Here is a 20,420-nt window from a genome sequence, read left to right as displayed (position 1 = left end):
TCATTAGCTTTGATGTCAAAACAAAATCTATTCTATTTTCCTACCACTGTTATCTCTTGAGAAAACCTAATCCACAAAGTTTTTATAACATATTAATTAAAATAAATTCCAGTGTGCATGGGTCGAATTTTTGTTAAATTATAGTAACTTTATGGAGTTTCCAGGGACCAGACTTGCCCGAAATTCGCATTATTAAATTGCATCTACCATCGGTCGCCGCGAAAACCACTTTCGTATTTGTTTTGTGGGAACCACAAACCCAAACAATCGCTGGTCATCCAATATGTCAATCATCGATATTACCGATGCCGTTATCGATTATTTCCCTGAGCCAGTGCTATCGATTTTTTGACAGAATATTTTTAGTGTATAATTTATAGTGTCCTGAGAGCCAAAAATTCTAAAAATATTGATCAAGAAATGGAAGAATATGCTCGAGAACCATGTCCATATAGAATTGTGGATGATTGTGGAGGTGCTTTCGCCATGGGATGTATAGGAGGTGGAGTTTTTCAGGCTATTAAGGGCTTTCGTAATGCCCCTTCTGGTATGAGTAGAAGATTGGTAAGTTGAAAATAGAGTAGTATGCATGTGGGTAAAGCAAGACGTAAATTCTTCCCTTATTGGTATTCATATTTATGTAATACCGATAGCTATTATTTTTCTTATAATTTCTATCTTTAAATTCGTAAGTGCATATGCATGTACATGTGCCTAAACTCTCATATGTATATGTATGGCGCATGCACATGTAATTGAACATATGCAATTATTGGTAGAAATGCAGATAAGCCCGTTAGTATGTATATTTGATCAATTTAATGTTTTGTGTAAAGTAATTCTTTTTTCCTCAATTACATAATTATTCGTAATTAAACAGCCCACGTGTTTGTTCTTGTTTCTGATTAAACATATGCATGCATATACATATGCATGGATATAGTGATGGAGGAAAAATAATTATATACTACAAATATCTATTTAGTAAATATATCAACCCAGTACTCAAAGATTGCAATGGAATAAAGGATGTGTTTAGTCGTACATATGTAGGATGTAATACATATGTAGAAATGTATAAGTAAACGTTTGGAAATCAAAACATTGCATTATAAACAAACACGAGTACCAGTTTGTAGACCTGCACCGGCCTGGCCCGGTGACCGGTACATTATTAAAATACATGTACATATGACGAAATTCTTCGGATTACACTAACCAACACCATATTTCCTTAAGGAACCAAACCCACTTTTGATAAAAGATATGGGGCTTAAAAATCTTTGGTGACAATTTTTCCTTTTAATTGGTAGACCTTTTTTTAAAGAAATTTTAAAATATGTTATTTTGTTTGTTAAAAGCTTTTTTCAGAGGTAGTGGTTTGTTATTTCGCATAACTTAAGTATTCTAAATCTGGTTGTAAAGAACTTTGTTTATCTGAAAAGCTGATTGTTGCAGCCAAAAATTCAACTTTGTGGTTTTAGATTACCGTCTGGGAAATATGTATTAAGCTTTGATATGCAAAAATTTAGATTTTTTGTGCTGTATTTTTTAAGGTATTTCTCATCAAAATCTATGGAGAGACGGTTGAGCTAAAAATGCTAATCAATCCAAAAAACTTAAAAAAACACGTATTTTTCCGTTATAAACCGACATACTTAGCTGCATCAATCAGCTTTTCTGATAAACAAATTCATTACAACTAGATGTAAGATACTTAAGTTATGTGAAAAAACAAACCACCAACTCTGAAAAAAACCGTTAAAAAAATACCAGACTTTAAAAATTCTTAAAAAAAAAGTTATGCCATAGAAAAACAACCATGATTCATTAAAAAATGTAATTCCCGATATCTACTAGAAAGAGTCGGTTTGATTCCTTGAGGAAAAAAAAGTTTGATTTTGTCGAGTAGTGTAATTAAAGATCTTTAAGTTCTTCTTTAAAATAAAAGTTTGTTTGATATTTACATAAAATTTGTATTTCAGATCGGAAGTATGACTGCCATCAAAACCCGCTCGCCCGTTATAGCTGGAAATTTCGCCGTTTGGGGTGGTATGTTTAGTACTATTGATTGCACACTCGTTCACTTTCGAAAAAAGGAAGATCCATGGAACTCGATAATAAGCGGAGCTGCAACAGGAGGAATATTAGCTGCAAGAAATGGTACGACTTTTCCGATTTGAATGTGAAGAAATATTGATGTACTAGCAACGCACAGAAGTGATATATATTTTTAAAAATCTGTTTTAAAAATCCATAAATTGTAGGCTTAAGAGATGAGAGTTTTAGTTGAAATATAATTTGGAATTATTTTCAGGTGTTCCTGCTATGGCCGGAAGTGCTATAATAGGTGGAGTTCTGTTGGCTCTAATAGAAGGCGTTGGAATTTTATTCACGAGAATATCTGCTGATCAATTCAGAAATCCACCTCCACCAACGGAAGATCCAGCCGCTCTTGGCGACCCATCTAGCAATTTCACCTTTGGGACCCCCACAAACCAAAAGCAATATCAATAGAATTGGTTTATTTCATAGCTCATAAATAAAAAACAAAAAATTCCATACAATTAAATTGTACCTTCCTTGGGTGTAATGGTTTTCTATGACTGCATGAAATAGAGCACATCGCACTCGATAAAGTTACACAAATCTGAACAGGCTTTTTCTTCACACCAGCATCGATTTTAGTTTGAATAAGTTTACCATAACATGACCAAACATACCAGAAACTGAGTTATCTTTAGTGTAGCATCCTTAATCAGTCCATGAAGCTTTGATTTCTGGTTGTAACAGGTTCTTGACTGCAAGTTATTGAATGAAAGAATCCAGTTTGGAGTAGATATTGACGCTATCAATGCAGGTAAAAAAAGGTTGCCAAAATTCCTGGTCTAGAGCTAAGATTTCCTTAAAACCATTTATCAAGTCGTGCAGTGCCGAAACGGTGCTAGGAGGTGGATTGTAACTAATGTTCCCCCTTATTGTCTAGCCTCTAGGGAGGCACTAGCAACGCTATAGTGAGAAGTCATAGTCAGAGAGAAGGGTCAGATTTTATTGTTGTTTTAAATGGTTGCGCTTGAAAAATTAAAAAATCTAAAGTTTAGTATATTATTATAAACAAAAGCTGCATTCCAATTAAAATTGGTTAGGATTATGGTGTGTGTTATCGTGTAATATCGGTATATGGTAACGTTAAAACGTGTTTAACTTTCATTTACGGACGTTTCTGAGTAGAAGTGGAAGAAAGATCCGAATCATTATCATCATATATGGAGGATTTACTCTTTCTCGTACTTAGATGGGACGTCGATATATCATTTGGGAAATCTTCCTTAAATCGTGTCCATTTTATGAGTGTTTCTGGAGAGCGGTACAAAAATAGTAATTTTCCATACAAATCTTCTTCAAGCCGATATTCCTGTGTTTCACGAACTAAGTATATATCGTTACACAGCTTAAGTAATCGGTCAACGTACGGCAAATCTTCAAACATTATTCGTCTGTGATTGTTGGCGACTAGCGAGCGTATAACCCTGGATACTACATATACAAATGTTGTATAGAGTCCAATGATCCTAACAAATAAGAAATACATGTTTTTATTTTTCTTAAAATGTCAGTATAGAGCATACCCAGTTTTTTCTAAAAAGCTCATGGCACTCGGAAACGATTTATCATTAAAAATGTAAAGGACGACACCACCTTCACAATTACTTAGTGGTAAACTATACAAAATTTCCTGATAAAATTTATCGTTGCAATAATCGAACATATTCCACCAGGCTTTTCCATCACTTTCTTGTTTTTGTAAAATAATGGGACGCGCATATTTTCCTAATAAAAAAGAAGTATAATTATATTCAAATATTATTTATAAATTCGTAAATTGAAAGACAACAATTAGAAAGAATCAGACATTTTTATATTGGGATAGTCGGTGCCAATTTCTCCCTATGTTTTTCCATGTATTTATATACATACAAATATGTAAAAATGTACACAGCGGCTATATATAGTGCAATAAACTCTTACCATTGTAATCCTTTATAAACTTTATTTTTACGTCCTGTTTTTGTACAGTAATGAACTTTGGTAGTATATCTGGAATAATCACTCTCTCCTTGCTAGTTTTAAAGTTCATCATTTTAATTAGAGCATCTCTTATATTTTTGTTTCTCCTTTTTACGGTGTAGATCGTTTCGTAAGTGATAGGTTCCGGCGTGCTTGCAGTCTTTAATGAGAGATTTAGGCGGATCTCCAGTTTTTTACCTGTAATCGTTTGCTTTAATCTTAGCTCAGAACAAGTATAATTTGTCTTACCATTTTGCAAATCACTTAACAGGCGAAGATTATCAGGGGGCGACATATTCCACAAAGTTAACGAGTTGGCATCGAACTTGATGGCTGTTATATCCACTGCATCATACACCTTTATATGATCAGTGGCATAATTATCCATATAGAAACTATTGGTTAACTCTTTATAATTTGCGTCTGAAAATTGATGTATGCCAGAATAGCTTTGAGATACATATATTGGTTCATAATGTCCAAGTTTAACGGTTATGTCAGCCTTTCGCGGGATATTGGGCTTACCCACCGTCCCAATAATTGCAAAAATAAACAAGGGACTCCATATGAGGGCTATAAGTATTAATATAATTGTTCCACCTACTAAAAGTTTTACATATAATGCTTTGGGCTCTCCTCGTAATACGGGAAAGTCCGTATCCATTTGTCTGTAGCAGCGAACAATAAAAACCGACTGGAAGATATCCTCCATTTTTATCCATTCCATTACTGTGAGGGTCGTGTCAATGCATACCCAGTCCAACATAGTTCGTAGGATGTAAAGAAATGGTATCTCCATATAGCTATGTTATTAATCAAATTAATATAGTGCGTTAAACTAACATAATTATTAAGCATACATTTTAAAAGCTATGTAGTTAACCAGAGAATAGCCCTTTGTAAACACGTTTCCCAATATTCGCTTCGGGTATCCACATCGTATTTGGTAGGCAGATAATAACATATGCAGACACTTCACCAGATAAAATATAACAGGAGCTGTCTGCCCAAAACTGTGTCCCGTTACGTACGGAACTAAAAAGAACATCCAAATATGTATACCAACGACAGTAACAAAATGAAATACAATTTTATATATAATGGCCTTTCGTAAATAGATTGCACGTTCTGTTACAATTGTAAGAAACTGCACGACCAGCATAAGCAGAAAACTGAAAGGAACTTTGTTTCCCTGAATATATGTCTCCAAAACACTGGTGGTATATTTATGTCGATACTGGAATATATAATAGAAAAGAAAATCCTTATTTTAATAAGTCATAACTCATTGTCATTGCATGTCAATGCGACATATGTAAAAGTTGTATAATTTAACCTTAAGTTCTTCTATAAAATATTATACCCGGTACTCGAAGAGTAAATAGTAACGAGAGTAAATATAGATAGAGTAAATATGTGACGCACAGCAGGAAGCGTTTCCCACCCCATAAAGTATATATATTCTTGATCAGCATCAATAGCCGAGTCGATTGAGCCATGTCTGTCTGTCCGTCTGTCCGTCCGTCTTGCTGAGCGCCTAGGACTCAGAGACTATAAAAGCTAGAGCCACCAAACTTTGCATCCATACTTCTGTATGCTCACACTGTTACAAGTGTATTTCACAAATAAGCCACGCCCCCTCAAAAGGGCGAAAACCTCCCAAATCTACAATTTTGAAGATAAAAGAAAACTATTCATTCCGTAGGGAATGACCATATGAATCAGATCATCAAATTGGTATCCGATTGGATCATTATTATAGCCACAATGAAGAAATAAATTTCCAGTTGCTAAACCCACCTCGTCCCGCAGCTTATATTTGTTTTTTGCACATTCTCTCATTCACACTCTGCTTCTGCATTATGCGGCCTTTGCCTCTGCCGTCCCTCTGTCCCTCTGATGAGGGAAAAATTTAAAATTTGAGAAATAATGTACATGCGTAGTGCTGAGTGCCGGGTATAAAAGTTGTGACGCGTAAGAAGCGTCTCACGCATCCCTTTCGAGCTCAAATACAAAATACCCTATTAACTCTTCGAGTACCGGGTATAAAAACAAAGAGGAACAAAGTGAGGCTCAAGTTGGTCCATTCTTTGGATTCTGAATTTTGGATTATGTAGCTCTTATAGTCTCTGAGTACTAGGTACTGTTGATGCTGGTCTAGAGTATACATATTTACTTAATAGTGTCGGAAACGTTTCTTTTTGCACAATTGGCACATTGCAATGGTTGGTTAGACCACAAACCGAATAAACCTCTTAACTCTTCCTGTGCCGGGTATAAAAATACCTATAATTTTTCAGTTTACTCGTATGTACATATGTGTTAGTAGTTCAAAACGAGGATTCCTTCTTTAATAGCTAACTTGTGTATGCAAAACAACTATGAAAAGATGAAAATTATGTAATATTGTATAAATTACTTACCGCAAACTTCGGAAAACCAAAAAGCAACACGAAAAAATTTACAAAATCGCAAATAAATATTAATGTATATACATCTGTTGATAAACGTGCTTTATAACGTAAAGCCGAAAAGAACTTATAAAAGCCGGACAAGAATCCTCCTTTGTGCCTTCAAGATAATTTGTATTGAATTTCAAAATCCTTTTAAAATGTACTTACGCTAAACGCTGCATTGTTTTGCGATAATACTCTGATTCAATATTCTGATAAACATATTTATTTTCCATATTCGGGCGAAGCACATCATCGATGTCACGATCGAATTCAGTTGTGCTGCTGTGGTGAGGATCCTTTGGTTCACCCCCTGCTTCTTGCCTTAAATAACACAATTAGATTAATTTTAATATTTTTGTTCTTACCGTAAACGCTCCAATATGTCTGCCGGTCTTTCCTTGCTATAGGTGCGTCTTATTTTGCTGGCTGGAACAGTGAAATATTAAAATGCGATTGAAATAGTCTTGATTAGACTTACGGTTCCTTTCAAGCAATAAGACTTCTGAATTTGTTCGTAGCATAGTCCAAATGCCTTGCTTTTTCAGCATATATCGATGCCAGAAGAGTACCACAAGTAGAAGCAGATCATAAACAGCATTCCCATGTTTCATAACAAGTTCAAAATTTACTGTGTTTTTCTTTCTATTTATAAATTGTTGATCAAGCACTATTTTTTGATGCATAATGCACTTAAAAAAAATCATAGCCAGTGTATAAGTAATAAGAGTAACCCAGAAAGTTTTTGTTGGTCGTGGCAATGTAAGAGCACCCCAGCAAAGAACCAAGAATGGCATCGGTAAGGAGATTATTGAAGAATTGGCTGCTTGGTTAATAAATACTGCCAAATAGCAAATAGCTTGGGTGTTAGCTATAAGTGCATACCACATAGAAATTAGCATTCGTACAAAATCATTATGGTCAAGAGTGGTAAAATCATCCCCTTTAGAGACTAGATTTATTCCAGAATCCCCACCGGGTGCATTCATTTTGCTTTTAATTTTAAAAATTGTAGTATTATTAAGTGCAAGAGATCTATTGAAAAACTTACTCATTCAAAGATTGATTTAAAAAATCAAACATTGCGGCAGTGTTTGATAGTCCCAGTCGGTTCATAGTGCTTATCTCTTGTAATGTTTTTTTTTCAGCAGATAAAACCTTGTGCACAAAACGATAATTTCTTGAAAGACGATTTAATCTGAATGTCAATAAAACAATTAGTTCAGATGTAAGCTTTATTACAGGATGCGTATCAAAGTCTTCGTTATCAGAATCGGAACTTTCTTCATAGATACTTTCTTTGCTCCCACGAACCTCCCGGAAAGAACTTGTTTTGAATTTAGACTTAAATATTTATCTGATGTTAAGTAAAATAAATGTTAGTACATTTTTGATTAACCTTACTGATAATCGCATCTGTCGAGCACGCAAATCTTCCTTCTCTAGAAAATCGTATTCTTCATATTCATCCATATCATCATCATCATCAAGCTCTTCGAACATATAGTAGTCACCTGTTCGAACCGCATGTGGATGAAGGCGTAAGTCCCTGCGCTTAGGCTGCAGAGAACGCGTGAAGTACATATCTGTAACATGGGACTTAGGCTTGGCGGGCTTTGCAGTATACTCCTCTGATGGGCTTCTCACTTCTGCACCATATTGAACATGCAGCGACGGACGCGCAGAAATCTGCTGGTCATCTAATGCGCTCATTTCTGTGGGGAATCAAACCCAAGGATTTTATTCTTGTAATTCTTACACATTTTCGCTTTAGCCTACTTGTTATACCTTATTATAGCCAGAATGAAGAAATTAATATGCAGTGGCTAAACCCACCCCGCCCCGCAGCTTATAATTGTTTTTTTTTCACATTCTGGCGTGAGTCTGCATTATGTGGGTCTAGGAAAGGGAAAGGAAAGCTAAAGGAGCGTGTTGGTGTGAGAAGTGTTGTAGATCTAGTTGACAGATGAAGAAAAATTGTACAATTTGACAAAACACCGCTAAGGTGTAGATGTAGTACTGAGTGCCGGGTATAAAAGTTGTGACGCGTAAGAAGCGTCTCACACGTCCCTTCTCGTTTTACTTTTAATGTTTGCACGCTACTTGTATACATACACATTCAGCATACATATAAGAATGGGAAAGAAGAAAGGGACGAATTCATTCGTTGGGTTAAGCGGGGAGAGGGAGCCCTTCGAAATCAAGTATATCGCACTTGAGGTGCGGAACGATGAGGAACGGAGTGAGAGTCGTCGAACGCGTCTCAACTCTTATATTACAGCGAATATTACGGAATTCTTTAATAAAACTTAATTGCTCTTTTCTGTTATCTCTTATCATAGAGATATGAGCGTCTAGAGTCCCTTCTAGGGTTTCCTTCTGTGTGCATTTTTCGAACCTCTTGGGTATAAAAAGAGGAGCCACAGCGAAAGTTACGATAAAATGTTACTTCTTTCACATGTGAAATATTTGGAATTTAAACATACAGATTGTTAGAATATATTATGTATGTGAGCATCAATGTGTTTTGAATGTGTTGAATGATTACACTACTCGACACGACTTTGCCGCTTCGATCCAGATCAACTCTTTATGAAAGATATGGGTATTAGAAATGGTTTGATATTCATTTTGTTTTCTATGTCAGACCTTTTTTAAAGAATTTTTAAAATCTGGATTTTTGTAACGCTTTTTTAGAGGTAGGGCTTCGTTTTTTCACACAACTCAATTATCTCACATCTGGTTGTAATAAACTTAGTCTTTATTTAAAGCTAATGAATGCATCTATAAAGTGTACCCAAACGCTTTGTGGTTTTAGCTTACCATTTGGGAAATATTAAGTTCTCCAGCCGCCTCTCCACAGATTTTGATGAGCAATGCCTTAAACAACACCTAATTAACGCACCCATTCATGGTAGATACTTAATTAATTTTTTTTTGGACTTTTCTCGAGTTTTTGAAATACACTTGTAACAGTGTGAGCATACAGAAGTCTGGATGCAAAACCCACCCCGTCCCGCAGTTTTTGTTGTTTCTTCACATCCTCTCATTCACACTCTGCTTCGCGCAGTGTGCGGCCTCTGCCTCTGATGCGAAGGGGGGCGAGCTAAAGGAGCGTGTTGGCGTGAGAAGTGTTGTAGGTGTAGATGAGAGATGAAGAAAAAATGTAAAATTTGACAAATAACCTCTAAAGTACAGATGTAGTACTGAGAGCCGGGTATAAAAGTTGTGACGTGCAAGAAGCGTCTCACACGTCCCTTCCCGTTAGGTTTCTTTTATCTTCAAAATTATAGGTTTGGGAGGTTTTCACAATTGTGCGGGGGCGGGGGTCATTTTTAAATACACTCGTAAGAGTGTGAGCATACAGAAGTCTGGATGCAAAATTTGCTGATCAAGACGGACGGACGGACGGACAGACGGACGGACAGACAGAAATGGCTCAATGGACTTTATGGGGTCGGAAACGTTTCCTTCTGGGCGTTACATACATTGACTTTGTGCAGAAATACAATATACCCTATTTACTCTTCGAGTACCTGGTATAAAAATTCGGTTTGGTTCGAAGCGGAAAAAAAACGTTGGATTCTGTCAACTAGTGTTATGAGGAGAGAAATACAAAGCAGTCGGCCCGTGCTTAAGCGATGCAAGAGGTTTCAAAAGTTAAGTTAAGTGCAAAGACCTGCTATGTCACTTTGACAATCGAGGAGAAGTTTGCTTGCGATGACGATAGATTTCGGAGTGTTTTGCTACTCAAATGAGCCTCCCTCCCTGCATTCGACTGAAGACGAAAGTCGGAAAGGGAAATGCAAATTCAGAGCGCAGGTCAGGTCTTTTTTTCCTCGCTATCAGATAAAGACCGTATGATAGTTCTTCTTGTCTTTATCTTTACATTTACTATTTTAACTACTTTTTTAAATAAAGTCTAACAACATATTCATAATATATATTTTTTGTCTCGGATCAGACCATTGTATTTTTACATCGAGCTCTTTTGCTCACTTTACACGGTGACTATTGAGCTTAATGTATTGTTTCGGGTGGTTCCGCTGAGAAGTATAAACGAAAAGAAGAAGTCCGGATTGAAAAACAAAAGAACGGCCGCTGCGTTTGTAAGCATTTGCGGGTAACATTGCGTATGTAGACTGAGAAGTGCAAGGAAATTAAAAATACATTAGATTTACGTTAGGCTGCTCCACTTTAAAAGACCTGATATTTGATGCTATATAATTTAACGATATTTGTAGAACTTGAAGGGGTAATCAGCGGCTGGGAAACCCGACAATCATCATATGTTTTGTCTAGCTCAGAATACAGTGTGAGAAATGCAAATTCTAATCAGTAGGAAATACTCCCTATATACTATTTATCTGGTAGCAATCACAAACAAATTGAGAAATGTTAAACTTACTTGTATAGTTCTTTCGGTTACTCGCACGGATTCGTTCCATTTTAGCTTTAACGCTTTCTAACACGTTCTTCTCATATTCACGACGATCATAAATCTGCTTGTAGTGCAGGTTTTCAATAATAGAAGCTCCCCTGTGAAATCAGAAGAGTTGAAGGTTCTAGGTTGAAGAATAGTTCTAGGCGAAATTTTTTTTAAAGTTCGAATAGCTTATCTTTCAGAAGAACATATCACTGTTGTTAATTTATGAATGTATTTCAACATCAAAGCTTACAATTTTAGAGAGAGAACTAACCTTGAAGCAAGAATAGTGTTAGCTTGCGTATCCATTATAATATGACAAAAATAGTATGACCGGAAAATTCGATGTTGAAATATAACAAATGCGAAAATAATCGCATGCCAAACCAAAGTATTACTGAAGATAAGGTTTCTTGGACCATAGTGGAAGTCTTCGTCTCTTGGATCGATCTCATTAGATTCTTCCGTTTTATCGGACTCTTCCTGGTCGATTGATTTATCATGGTGCAATACTGTATAAAGGGCATTTAGAAATGGCTTGTCAATTTCCTTGATTTTACTTTCTAATACAATAATGCTGACTTTAACAATTATATTAAAAATATTAAACGCAATAAGGCAGTTCCAACGACAGATAATATAATGAATATTTTGCAAGTACACTTCCGATCCCTGCAGTAGGAACACCAAAGCAAATATTATGTATCCTAGTGAAAGAATGTCCATGCTGCATACGCCTCCCATAAAAACTACAGCTAGTGTTATCCAAAAAAACCCGCAAAATACTGCTGTTTTTAAAACATCTGCATAGTTTCGTACATATGAACAAAAATCATGCGTTGGATTTTCAAAATAAACATGTCCAAGCTTCGCTATATTATATACTACGTTTTTGTTGTCACCTCCATGGTAAGTGTTATCAATGTGATGCATTTCGGCTTTAAACGATTTACGCTGCCGTGAAATTAGCAAAAGAACAATAAAATCGAGCATAAGTTTTGATTTGTAGAACAATTTTGATGATTCGTCCAACATTCTCCAAATGATATTTGTAGAATTTACATACGGGGAATCTTTCGACGAGTCTGCGAAGCAAAGGTTGAGTTTTGTATTTTATTCTAGTAAATCATTAATTTTCTTACCAGCACAGAGATTTGGGGGAAAATTAAGAAGATATAAGTACTGCACAAAAATAGAAAGCACAAAATACAGCTGAAAAAGTTCCCAAATTCGTGCACACTGCATTCGATTGAGGCTAAGTAATAATATAAGCCAAATGGTATAAGTCAATGCAAGCAGGTCGCGCCTAAGAGCAATGGTAGATACCATTCCAATGAGAGTAATCTCTAGTCCAAATTTAAAATAACTGTAATTAAACAGATATTTAATTAAGCCTGAAAAATCACGCTCTGCATCATGTCTTCGTATATTTGGAAAGAGTACTTTGCGTTCTTTTCGCTCGAAGGTTGAGTATCTTATAAGATGATCCCTGAGCTTAACAACTGCATGCATTGAAGCAACGATCATATAAACGAGATACGGTGATATGTACCGCAAAAGCGAACTAAATATTGGATCCATTTTGATTAAGCCCATCCATTCCGCAAAATTGACAGTAGTGTTTTTCTATAAATATGCTCAATGAGTTAAAGTTCAAATTCTTTACACTTACATCATTACACATTTAAAATCGTAGTGGCTTTGATCCAGGTACTTTATTTGATAAATCATTTTCATGAGAACCAAAACCGAAACCCAAAAGGTCACAACTCTGAAAATTACACGTCTTAGGAAACGATTAACACATACGCTCATTAATGATAATAAAACTAAAAATAAATTAAAAAAGCAAACTTCGGAAATAGCACAATAGAAAGACGTCAGTATCACCGCTTTTATCATATGCATTTCCAAATATCCCCAAGTAATCAGTTTGCCCGGCCTAAACCATTTTCGACCTTTAGAACGCAGCTTTCTATAGCCAGCGGAAAAAAATACTTTCCACGACTGCTTGTACGTATCAAGTGCCTTTTGTGGAGTATTACTTCCTACGTTTAACTTCAAGAGTGAACCACGGTTTTTTTGATCAGTTGGTTTGGGGCGTCGGACTGAATCCATAAAACGACGGTGAAAATAATGTAGCTGAACCACAGTAAATATAACCGTTAATGTGGGTATAAGGAGATTTAAAAACAGCTCTTTCGTTTGATAGCGGCGCAAGCCTATATCATTTTGCCTATTTTGTACCAACAGTAAAGAAAAATTTAAAAAGAAACAAAGTGTTTGACTTACAATGTTGGCTGCACACCTAAAAACTTTTCCCAATAGTAGTCAAAATTATCGAATTGATATGTATAAATAACGGTCAATATTGACATCGCATAGAAAATAAGAAACATCCAATATCCATAAAGAAATTTAATCCAAAGTTGTAGGGACATCTGGAAGACCATTAAAAAGAGAAGAAAGAGTGACATGTAGCAAATACGAAACCCAGTCATGACATGATCAATCATAGCGCATAAGAATATTAGAAATATCAGCAGCCACATCCATATCCGCGTTATAAAATTTGTAACACTTTTGAAAATGAATACAATCAGTCGAGGTGCTTGGGATTTTTCAAAAAGCAAGTGCTCAGAACGTGAGTGATGAGGTCCAAAGATTTGCTGAAGGAGATCACTTTGTGACCTATCCTCAGCTTTTTCTTTAAAATACTGACGAGATGTTATCCAAAAAACAAATAGAAATCCAGTCTTCACTGTTAAAGGAATCCATGGTTGACTGCCTTTATTTTGCGGATGAACAAAGCCAATTTGCTCCAGATTAAAACCACAGCTCTAAAAAAAAAGATCATACTTTCGATCATACAATACCCATTTCAAATTAGTGTTTATGTTTTTAAATATGTGTGTGAAATTTAACAATTGAAAAAAACTGCAAGCACGTGGGGAACATAAACTCTACGCCAGGTAAGTATTGGAGAAAAACTGTAACGAGTTACATATTTCGACGTGGCGATTTCCCCCTTGTAAAGGCGGGCGGCCAAATAATTCCCCTCTACCCAAGGGTAGAGCGGTAACTTAAAACTTAAAAAAAAAAAAAAAAAATTTGTGTATCTTTGATCAGCCAGAAACTACATAGAATCTATCCGTTCGTCCCGTTTGACGGCTTTTGTGATACACTCAGTCAATCCACAGCAATTCTCCAAATTGTTTGGTAAGGTAACGTATCAGTACACGGATATATGCAAAGCATCATCCGATCTAAGGACTTGAGCAACCGACGACGAACCAGCAACCCAGGTTGCCTTCAGCATCAATAGCCGAGTCGATAGAGCCATGTCTGTCTCTGCGTCTGTCCGTCTTGTTTGTCGGCTAGTTCTCAGAGACTATAGAGCTGGAGCCACCAAATTTTGCCTCCAGACTGCTGTATGTTCACACAGAAACCAGTGTATTTCAAAAAAAAGCCCCGCGCTCTGATTGGATCATTAATATAGTCAGAATGAAGAAATTAATTTCCAGTGGCCAAAGCCATCCCGTCCTGCAGCTTTTTTGTTTGGGTGAGCGAAAAAAGCGTGTTGGCGTGAGAAGTTATGTAGATGAAGATGACAGATGTAGAAAAAATGTAAAATGTCAAATGTAAAATTCGAAAAAAGGTACACTGACTGAGTAGCGGGTAAAAAAGTTGTGACGCGTAAAAAGCGTCTCCCTTCTTGTTAATTATTGATACCCGTAAGATACACTTCTCGACAAAATCAAACTATTTTTATTTTAATTTTTTTAAAGAACTATAGTTTTTTTTACGAAATATTGAATTCAAAAACTCGGGAAAAATCGAAAAATAGATAAATCAGTGTCGACTATTGTTTAATAATAGGTACATTATTATTTGGGTACACATTATTTGGGCTTCGTTTAAGGTATTGCTGTATGGAGAGTATGTATTGAGAGACGGCTGAGCTAATATTGTTCAACCAACCCTAAAAACGGGAAAAATCCAACAAATTTACCTGTTGGAGGGTGACGCGCCCAACTGCCAAAGTATTTCAGGCTAAAATTTACAAAAAAACCTAAACTATGTAGGTATTTAACGAAAAAATGCGAAAATACCCTAAAAAGTATTTACAAAAAAAATTTGTCTCAAACCATTTCTAAGCCTCATATCTTTCATAAAAAGTTGTTCTGCATCGCAGCGGCAAAATCGTGTCGAGTGGTGATATTTATTAAACATACCGCCACTGTAGTGGGCAACTCCTCCTCATAAATATTCATGCCATATACATACTGAGTTATTACCAGGAACTCTGCATAAAGAACAACAAAAAAGCTGGAGCGCATCATTGAACGGCGTTGATTTGGTATCATCCAGAGAATGTTTGCCCAAATGAGTAATACAAATGTCATCCAACTATGATATACAATTGACCAAATCTGTAATGAAAATATTTAAATTTTACTCATACTACTCGACAAAATCGAACTTTTTTCCCCTTATGAACCATTCCGACTTTTTCTGATAGATATCGGGCATTACATTTTTTAAGAACTTTTTTTAAAGAATTTTTAAAGTCTGGTATTTTTTCTACGTTTTTTTCAGAGGTAATTGTTTGTTTTTTTCACAAAACAAGTATCTTAGATCTGGTGGCAAAGAGCTTTTTATACCCGGTACTCAAAGAGTATATTGTATTTGTGCACAAAGTATGTAACGCACAGAAGGAAACGTTTCCGACCCCATTAAGAATATATATTCTTGATCAGCATCAATAGCCGAGTCGATTGAGCCATGTCTGTCCGTCCGTCCATCTGTCCGTCCGTCTGTCCGTCTTGTTGAGCGCCTGGATCTCAGAGACCATAAAAGCTAGAGCCACCATTTTTTTCATTCAGACTTCTGTATGCTTACGCTGTTACAAGTGTGTTTTAAAAAATGAGACCCACCCCGTTCAGCAGCTTATATTTGGTTTTTGCACATTCTCTCATTCACACTCTGCCGCGTCTCTGCCCTGACTCTGCAGTGTGATGCTCTAGGGGAGGGTGGCGTCCTAAAGGAGATGACAGATGAAGAAAAAATGTAAAATTTGACAAATAACCGCTAAGGTGCAGATGGTGTAAGAAGCGTCTCACACGTCCCTTCTCGTTTTATATGAAAAGCTGATTGATGCAGCTAAAAAGGGACCCAAATACTTAGTGGTTTTGTGGACGAATGTAACGCACAGAAGGAAACGTTACCGACCCCGTAAAGTATATATATTTTTTATCAGTATCAAGAGCCAAGTCGATATAACCATAACTATAAGAGCTAGAGCCACGGAATAAGCCTCCAGACTGCTGCATGCTCACAATGATACAAGTGTATTTCAAAAATGATTTCAATTCCGCCCCCACAAAGGGCGAAAAGCTCCCACAGCCACAATCTTCAAGATAAAAGAAAACTAAATTCCATAGGGAATGACCACATCTATCATATCATTATTATAGGCAGAATGAAGAAATTAATTTCCAGTGGCTAACCTCACCCCGTCCAGCAGCCTTTTTTTAAATTTTTTGTACATTCTCTCATTCCACTCTATGCGTCTTGCAGTGTACGGCTCTATGGGAAAGAACCACTTAGGTACAGTTGGACCACTGAGTACCGGGTATAAAAGTTGTGACGCGTAAGAAGCGTCTCACACGGTACGCTAAAACCAAATAGTGTTTGGTCTACTTTTTAGCTGCTTCAATCAGCTTTTCAGATAAAAAAAAAAAAAAAATGTCTTATCAGAACATTTCAAAGCCACATATCTTTCATAAAAAGTGGGTTTGGTTCCTTTAGAAAAATCGGGTCGGGTAGTGTTATTGCTGTGTATATCCACAATTCAGCTATAAAAATATCGGGATGTTTATATTGGGGATAAGGTGGTGACAGGATTCTGTCTGGACACAGATAAAGGCGTCAAACGGATCGGATGCTGATTAAGAATATGTGAAGATATGTGCAAATAGGTCAAACGATAAACTTTCTTATTTAATATTGGTATCTAGCTTATATTAGACGGGACTGAAGGCACTAACGCAAATTAACTGATTGCGGACTTTTTAAGACAGATAGTGATCAATCAAATGACAATACTAAGCCAAAGCAATACAAAAAACTGGATTCAATACAAAAGCAATCTTTCAACAAATCACAATGGAAATAGGAAAATCCAAAAGGTCTTTATGCCATAAGCTCAGTCACTGCTGCATTATTACAAAAAACTGGATTCAATACAAAAGCAATCTTTCAACAAATCACAATGGAAATAGGAAAATCCAAAAGGTCTTTATGCCATAAGCTCAGTCACTGCTGCATTATTCCGCTTGTGTCCCAAGCGGAGGTTGTAGCAATTAAAGAATCAGCGATCAGAGCACTATGCTCAATTTCGTCGAACTCAACGAATATTAATGACTGCTATAAAGGGCATCGGTGGGAAACTTGCTGCCGACGAGTTGGTACCGATTCCCACTCACAAAAATGTTGAGAAATATGCAAATATGGCAAGGGAGCATTGCAATCAAACCGCCTTGTCCTAAACTACCTAAACTACCTCATTTTGTAACCTTATGCAACGCAAGTAGTACTGAAATTAGCTGCGGTCTTAGACAGTATTCAGAGTATAATAAGTACTCACCATCATTATTGTATTGAGCAAAATGTAGCTATTCTTGTAAATAACCGAAGTGATATCAAAAATCATGTAAAAAAATTGTTCCAGCATTGATGGTTGCGAGTTAGGCGATATTAATTCATTATTTCCATGACTTATTCGGTTTTGAGATAATATATTATTGGGCTTTGGTCCTAGGTTCATACGTATACTGTTAAAAGTAAGCTCATATTGTGCACGGTGAATAAGACTGAGGGTTGTCACAAAATACGCTAGCATCAAAGCTATTGGGCTGATATACGAATCTAGGTTAAGTTCCTGATTTAGCTCTATTATTTTTCCATTATTGTTATGCTCGGAAAGGCGAAATAAAATCTCCATTCCCATAATGCTGATGGCTTAAAATGATAATAGCGTTCGTCTTTCCGCTTATAATGCTTACCGGGGCCAAATTGTTTCGATGTTAATTGATTTTTGTACTACAGGCAATTGACATCCCAAAATAAATGTAATATGAAGTGATAGCGCAACGACCAAAAATATAAGAGGGAAATGCATTCCGCTATAGGGTAAATAGTCAAGAGACAATAAACAAATTATTTTGATATAAATGTACCGGTGAAAGTGACGGTAAAGCGCCCAATAGGTCCCAGCTATAATGAACATTAGAAAATATAGGGTTCCGGGTAGGGATGGTCTTAAAGTAGCAGCAAAGTAAAGTACAATGAGAGAAAAAATTGGAGCTGTCAAGGGACATATACATATTTTTTGTTATTTATATGCTAAGACTCATATTAGTGGAATACTTACATGTTTTAAGTATGGATCGAATATAAACAATGATTAAGAGTCGATTCATTTCAGCCATTTTTAAATTACCATTGGATTCCCTATTCTTCCGAATAATTTCATCTTCTTCATATCGAAAACTCATTTTCTGTTTCTTAGCAGAAATTATTGCAAAAATAAGTAAAGCCAAAGTACTTACAAACATAAAAATATCTGGCAGTATCCAGTATAAAACAGTGCCAAGTCTATAGGGTACCAATAAGCACTAAAATGAACAAAACCCTTAAATATTCTTACCGCAGTCCTTTAAAATAAACTAAGCCAACTTGTCGCAAAATATAAACCTGTTTTGTATTAAATTCCAAGTGCAAATGAAATACGTTGACCAAATTAATTATAATATGCCCTATTATAAATATAATACTCAAGACGCAAAGAATGGCTAAGTATGCATGTAATAATGTTCGTTGCTTAAGACTCTTAGTTTGAAATAGCCACGGTGATAAAAAGAACATAAATAGGTAGATAAATGACAAACCAATTGGACGAACCAGTGATACTGTTGGTGAAAAGCTTAAAGTTTAATTCCATTATATACTTTTTTTAACTTACCAATGATTAAAATCACCGGCAACAAAAGACGTACATATATAAGTAATAGAAACTCAGCCATTTCCTAGACTAACAACAAAGATTTCAGAGCAGTAATAAATACAAATCAATCTGACAGTTTTTAAATAGTCATCTTTAATTTATTATTCCAAGCTTACACTAAATAAGGCAAATATCGAATATCAAATCTTGGTGAGTGTGCAAAGCTCAGTGTGCATACTGAAGAGTGAATGAAAGCTCGAGAGGTTATTAATAATGATGGTTATTAAAAATGTAAGTCATACTCAGTAGTGATGACGGTATCATCATAGCGGTATATTTCATAGCGCCAAAAACAAGTGAATTAGAACCCTCAGGGTTGTATCACTAAGCTAAGTTTGCTTAGTAGCTAACGAATAAATATAAATATAATATAAAAAGTATAAAAATAATGTAATACATGTTAAATTTCACATAATAACCATCTCTCATTCCTAACCTAATATAAAGATAACTTAAAGGAATAGGACAGACCTATAATTTAAATTTCATTAGATACATTTCATTAGATATCAAATGTCTACAATTAATTGCCTGCGATCGTATCAAAATATATGCCGCTTTCATTTCGCGTGAACTTTGCTTAAAGATCAGTGATAAACTAACTAACATCATTATGCCGAAAACTTTGGGTAAGCTTCAGACAGACAACTCCGTTAACTATATTTTTCTTATCGGTAATCTCAATTCAGTGTTTTTGAAAAACTTTAAAAGTTTTTAGAAGTTTCGAGCGCTATGACACTTTAAGAGTTGGCGTGAATTAGGGGAGTTAGTCACGGTAAATTAATTGTTTTCTTTGCTCTCGCTAATATTAATAAGCGGGCTTAATTGGTTCTCTCAATTTGCCAGATAAGATTATTTATTCAAATTTCGTTTACCCAGATTTTAAAGTTTTAGAAATATAATTTTAATTTAGAAGGACGGTTGTGATTGTGCCAAAATTTGTAAGCACATATTGCGATGAGTGCACTTAAAATCGGATATGTACATATATATGTATATACAATTTATGATATTGAAAACCATTCATTCTGACTGTAAAATAAATAATGCTGATTATGTATGATTATGATTATGTATGTATATTATATATAAATATATATGTATGTTAAACCTGGAGGACCATCTCTGGCATTGGGGTAAATGGTATTTCGTGAATGGTAATTTCGTTGCTGGAACGATACATTTACATAACATTTATTTTTTTATATGTTATTTGTATTCTATTGCTCATTGAATACATGTACATATGTATGAATGCATAATAACGTACCAGCATAAAAATTAAATAAGAAAATTTTTATTGATATCTCCTTTATATCAACTTCGAACAAAAAACTAATCCAACCAGACCTTTTTCATATATTTCGTCTGATCAGAGCTCGTTTCCAGCGAACTAGTTGTTAGT

The 20,420-nt window shown here is 35.6% G+C and overlaps 2 protein-coding genes across 2 annotated transcripts; one reads left to right on the top strand and one right to left on the bottom strand.

The window, feature by feature from the left end:
• The first annotated feature begins 371 nt into the window (after positions 1–371).
• Positions 372–2,567, top strand: LOC117590157 (mitochondrial import inner membrane translocase subunit Tim17-A). Its single transcript, XM_034282543.1, has 3 exons — positions 372–564; positions 1,986–2,163; positions 2,318–2,567. The coding sequence occupies exons 1-3, from the start codon at positions 421–423 to the stop codon at positions 2,515–2,517; spliced, it is 522 nt and encodes a 173-aa protein (XP_034138434.1). The 5' UTR covers positions 372–420; the 3' UTR covers positions 2,518–2,567.
• A 579-nt stretch (positions 2,568–3,146) lies between these two features.
• On the bottom strand, positions 3,147–19,084 carry LOC117590139 (piezo-type mechanosensitive ion channel component). Its single transcript, XM_034282511.1, has 23 exons — positions 18,974–19,084; positions 18,659–18,920; positions 18,383–18,606; positions 18,189–18,315; positions 18,015–18,134; positions 17,597–17,963; positions 15,183–15,380; positions 13,240–13,787; positions 12,628–13,183; positions 12,090–12,573; positions 11,222–12,032; positions 10,930–11,060; positions 7,926–8,236; positions 7,573–7,865; positions 7,003–7,514; positions 6,890–6,950; positions 6,690–6,845; positions 6,492–6,639; positions 4,929–5,305; positions 4,318–4,871; positions 4,030–4,266; positions 3,630–3,831; positions 3,147–3,572 (listed from the first exon to the last, which is right to left on the bottom strand). Exons 1-23 carry the CDS (start codon positions 19,032–19,034, stop codon positions 3,212–3,214), a joined length of 7,101 nt encoding a protein of 2,366 aa, XP_034138402.1. The 5' UTR covers positions 19,035–19,084; the 3' UTR covers positions 3,147–3,211.
• Positions 19,085–20,420: the final 1,336 nt, after the last annotated feature.

Source organism: Drosophila guanche, unplaced genomic scaffold (assembly GCF_900245975.1).
Source record: "Drosophila guanche unplaced genomic scaffold, DGUA_6, whole genome shotgun sequence".
NCBI lineage: Eukaryota > Metazoa > Arthropoda > Insecta > Diptera > Drosophilidae > Drosophila > Drosophila guanche.
The sequence above is the reverse complement of the archived record's forward strand: the minus strand, read 5'-3'. Positions and strand labels throughout refer to the sequence as shown.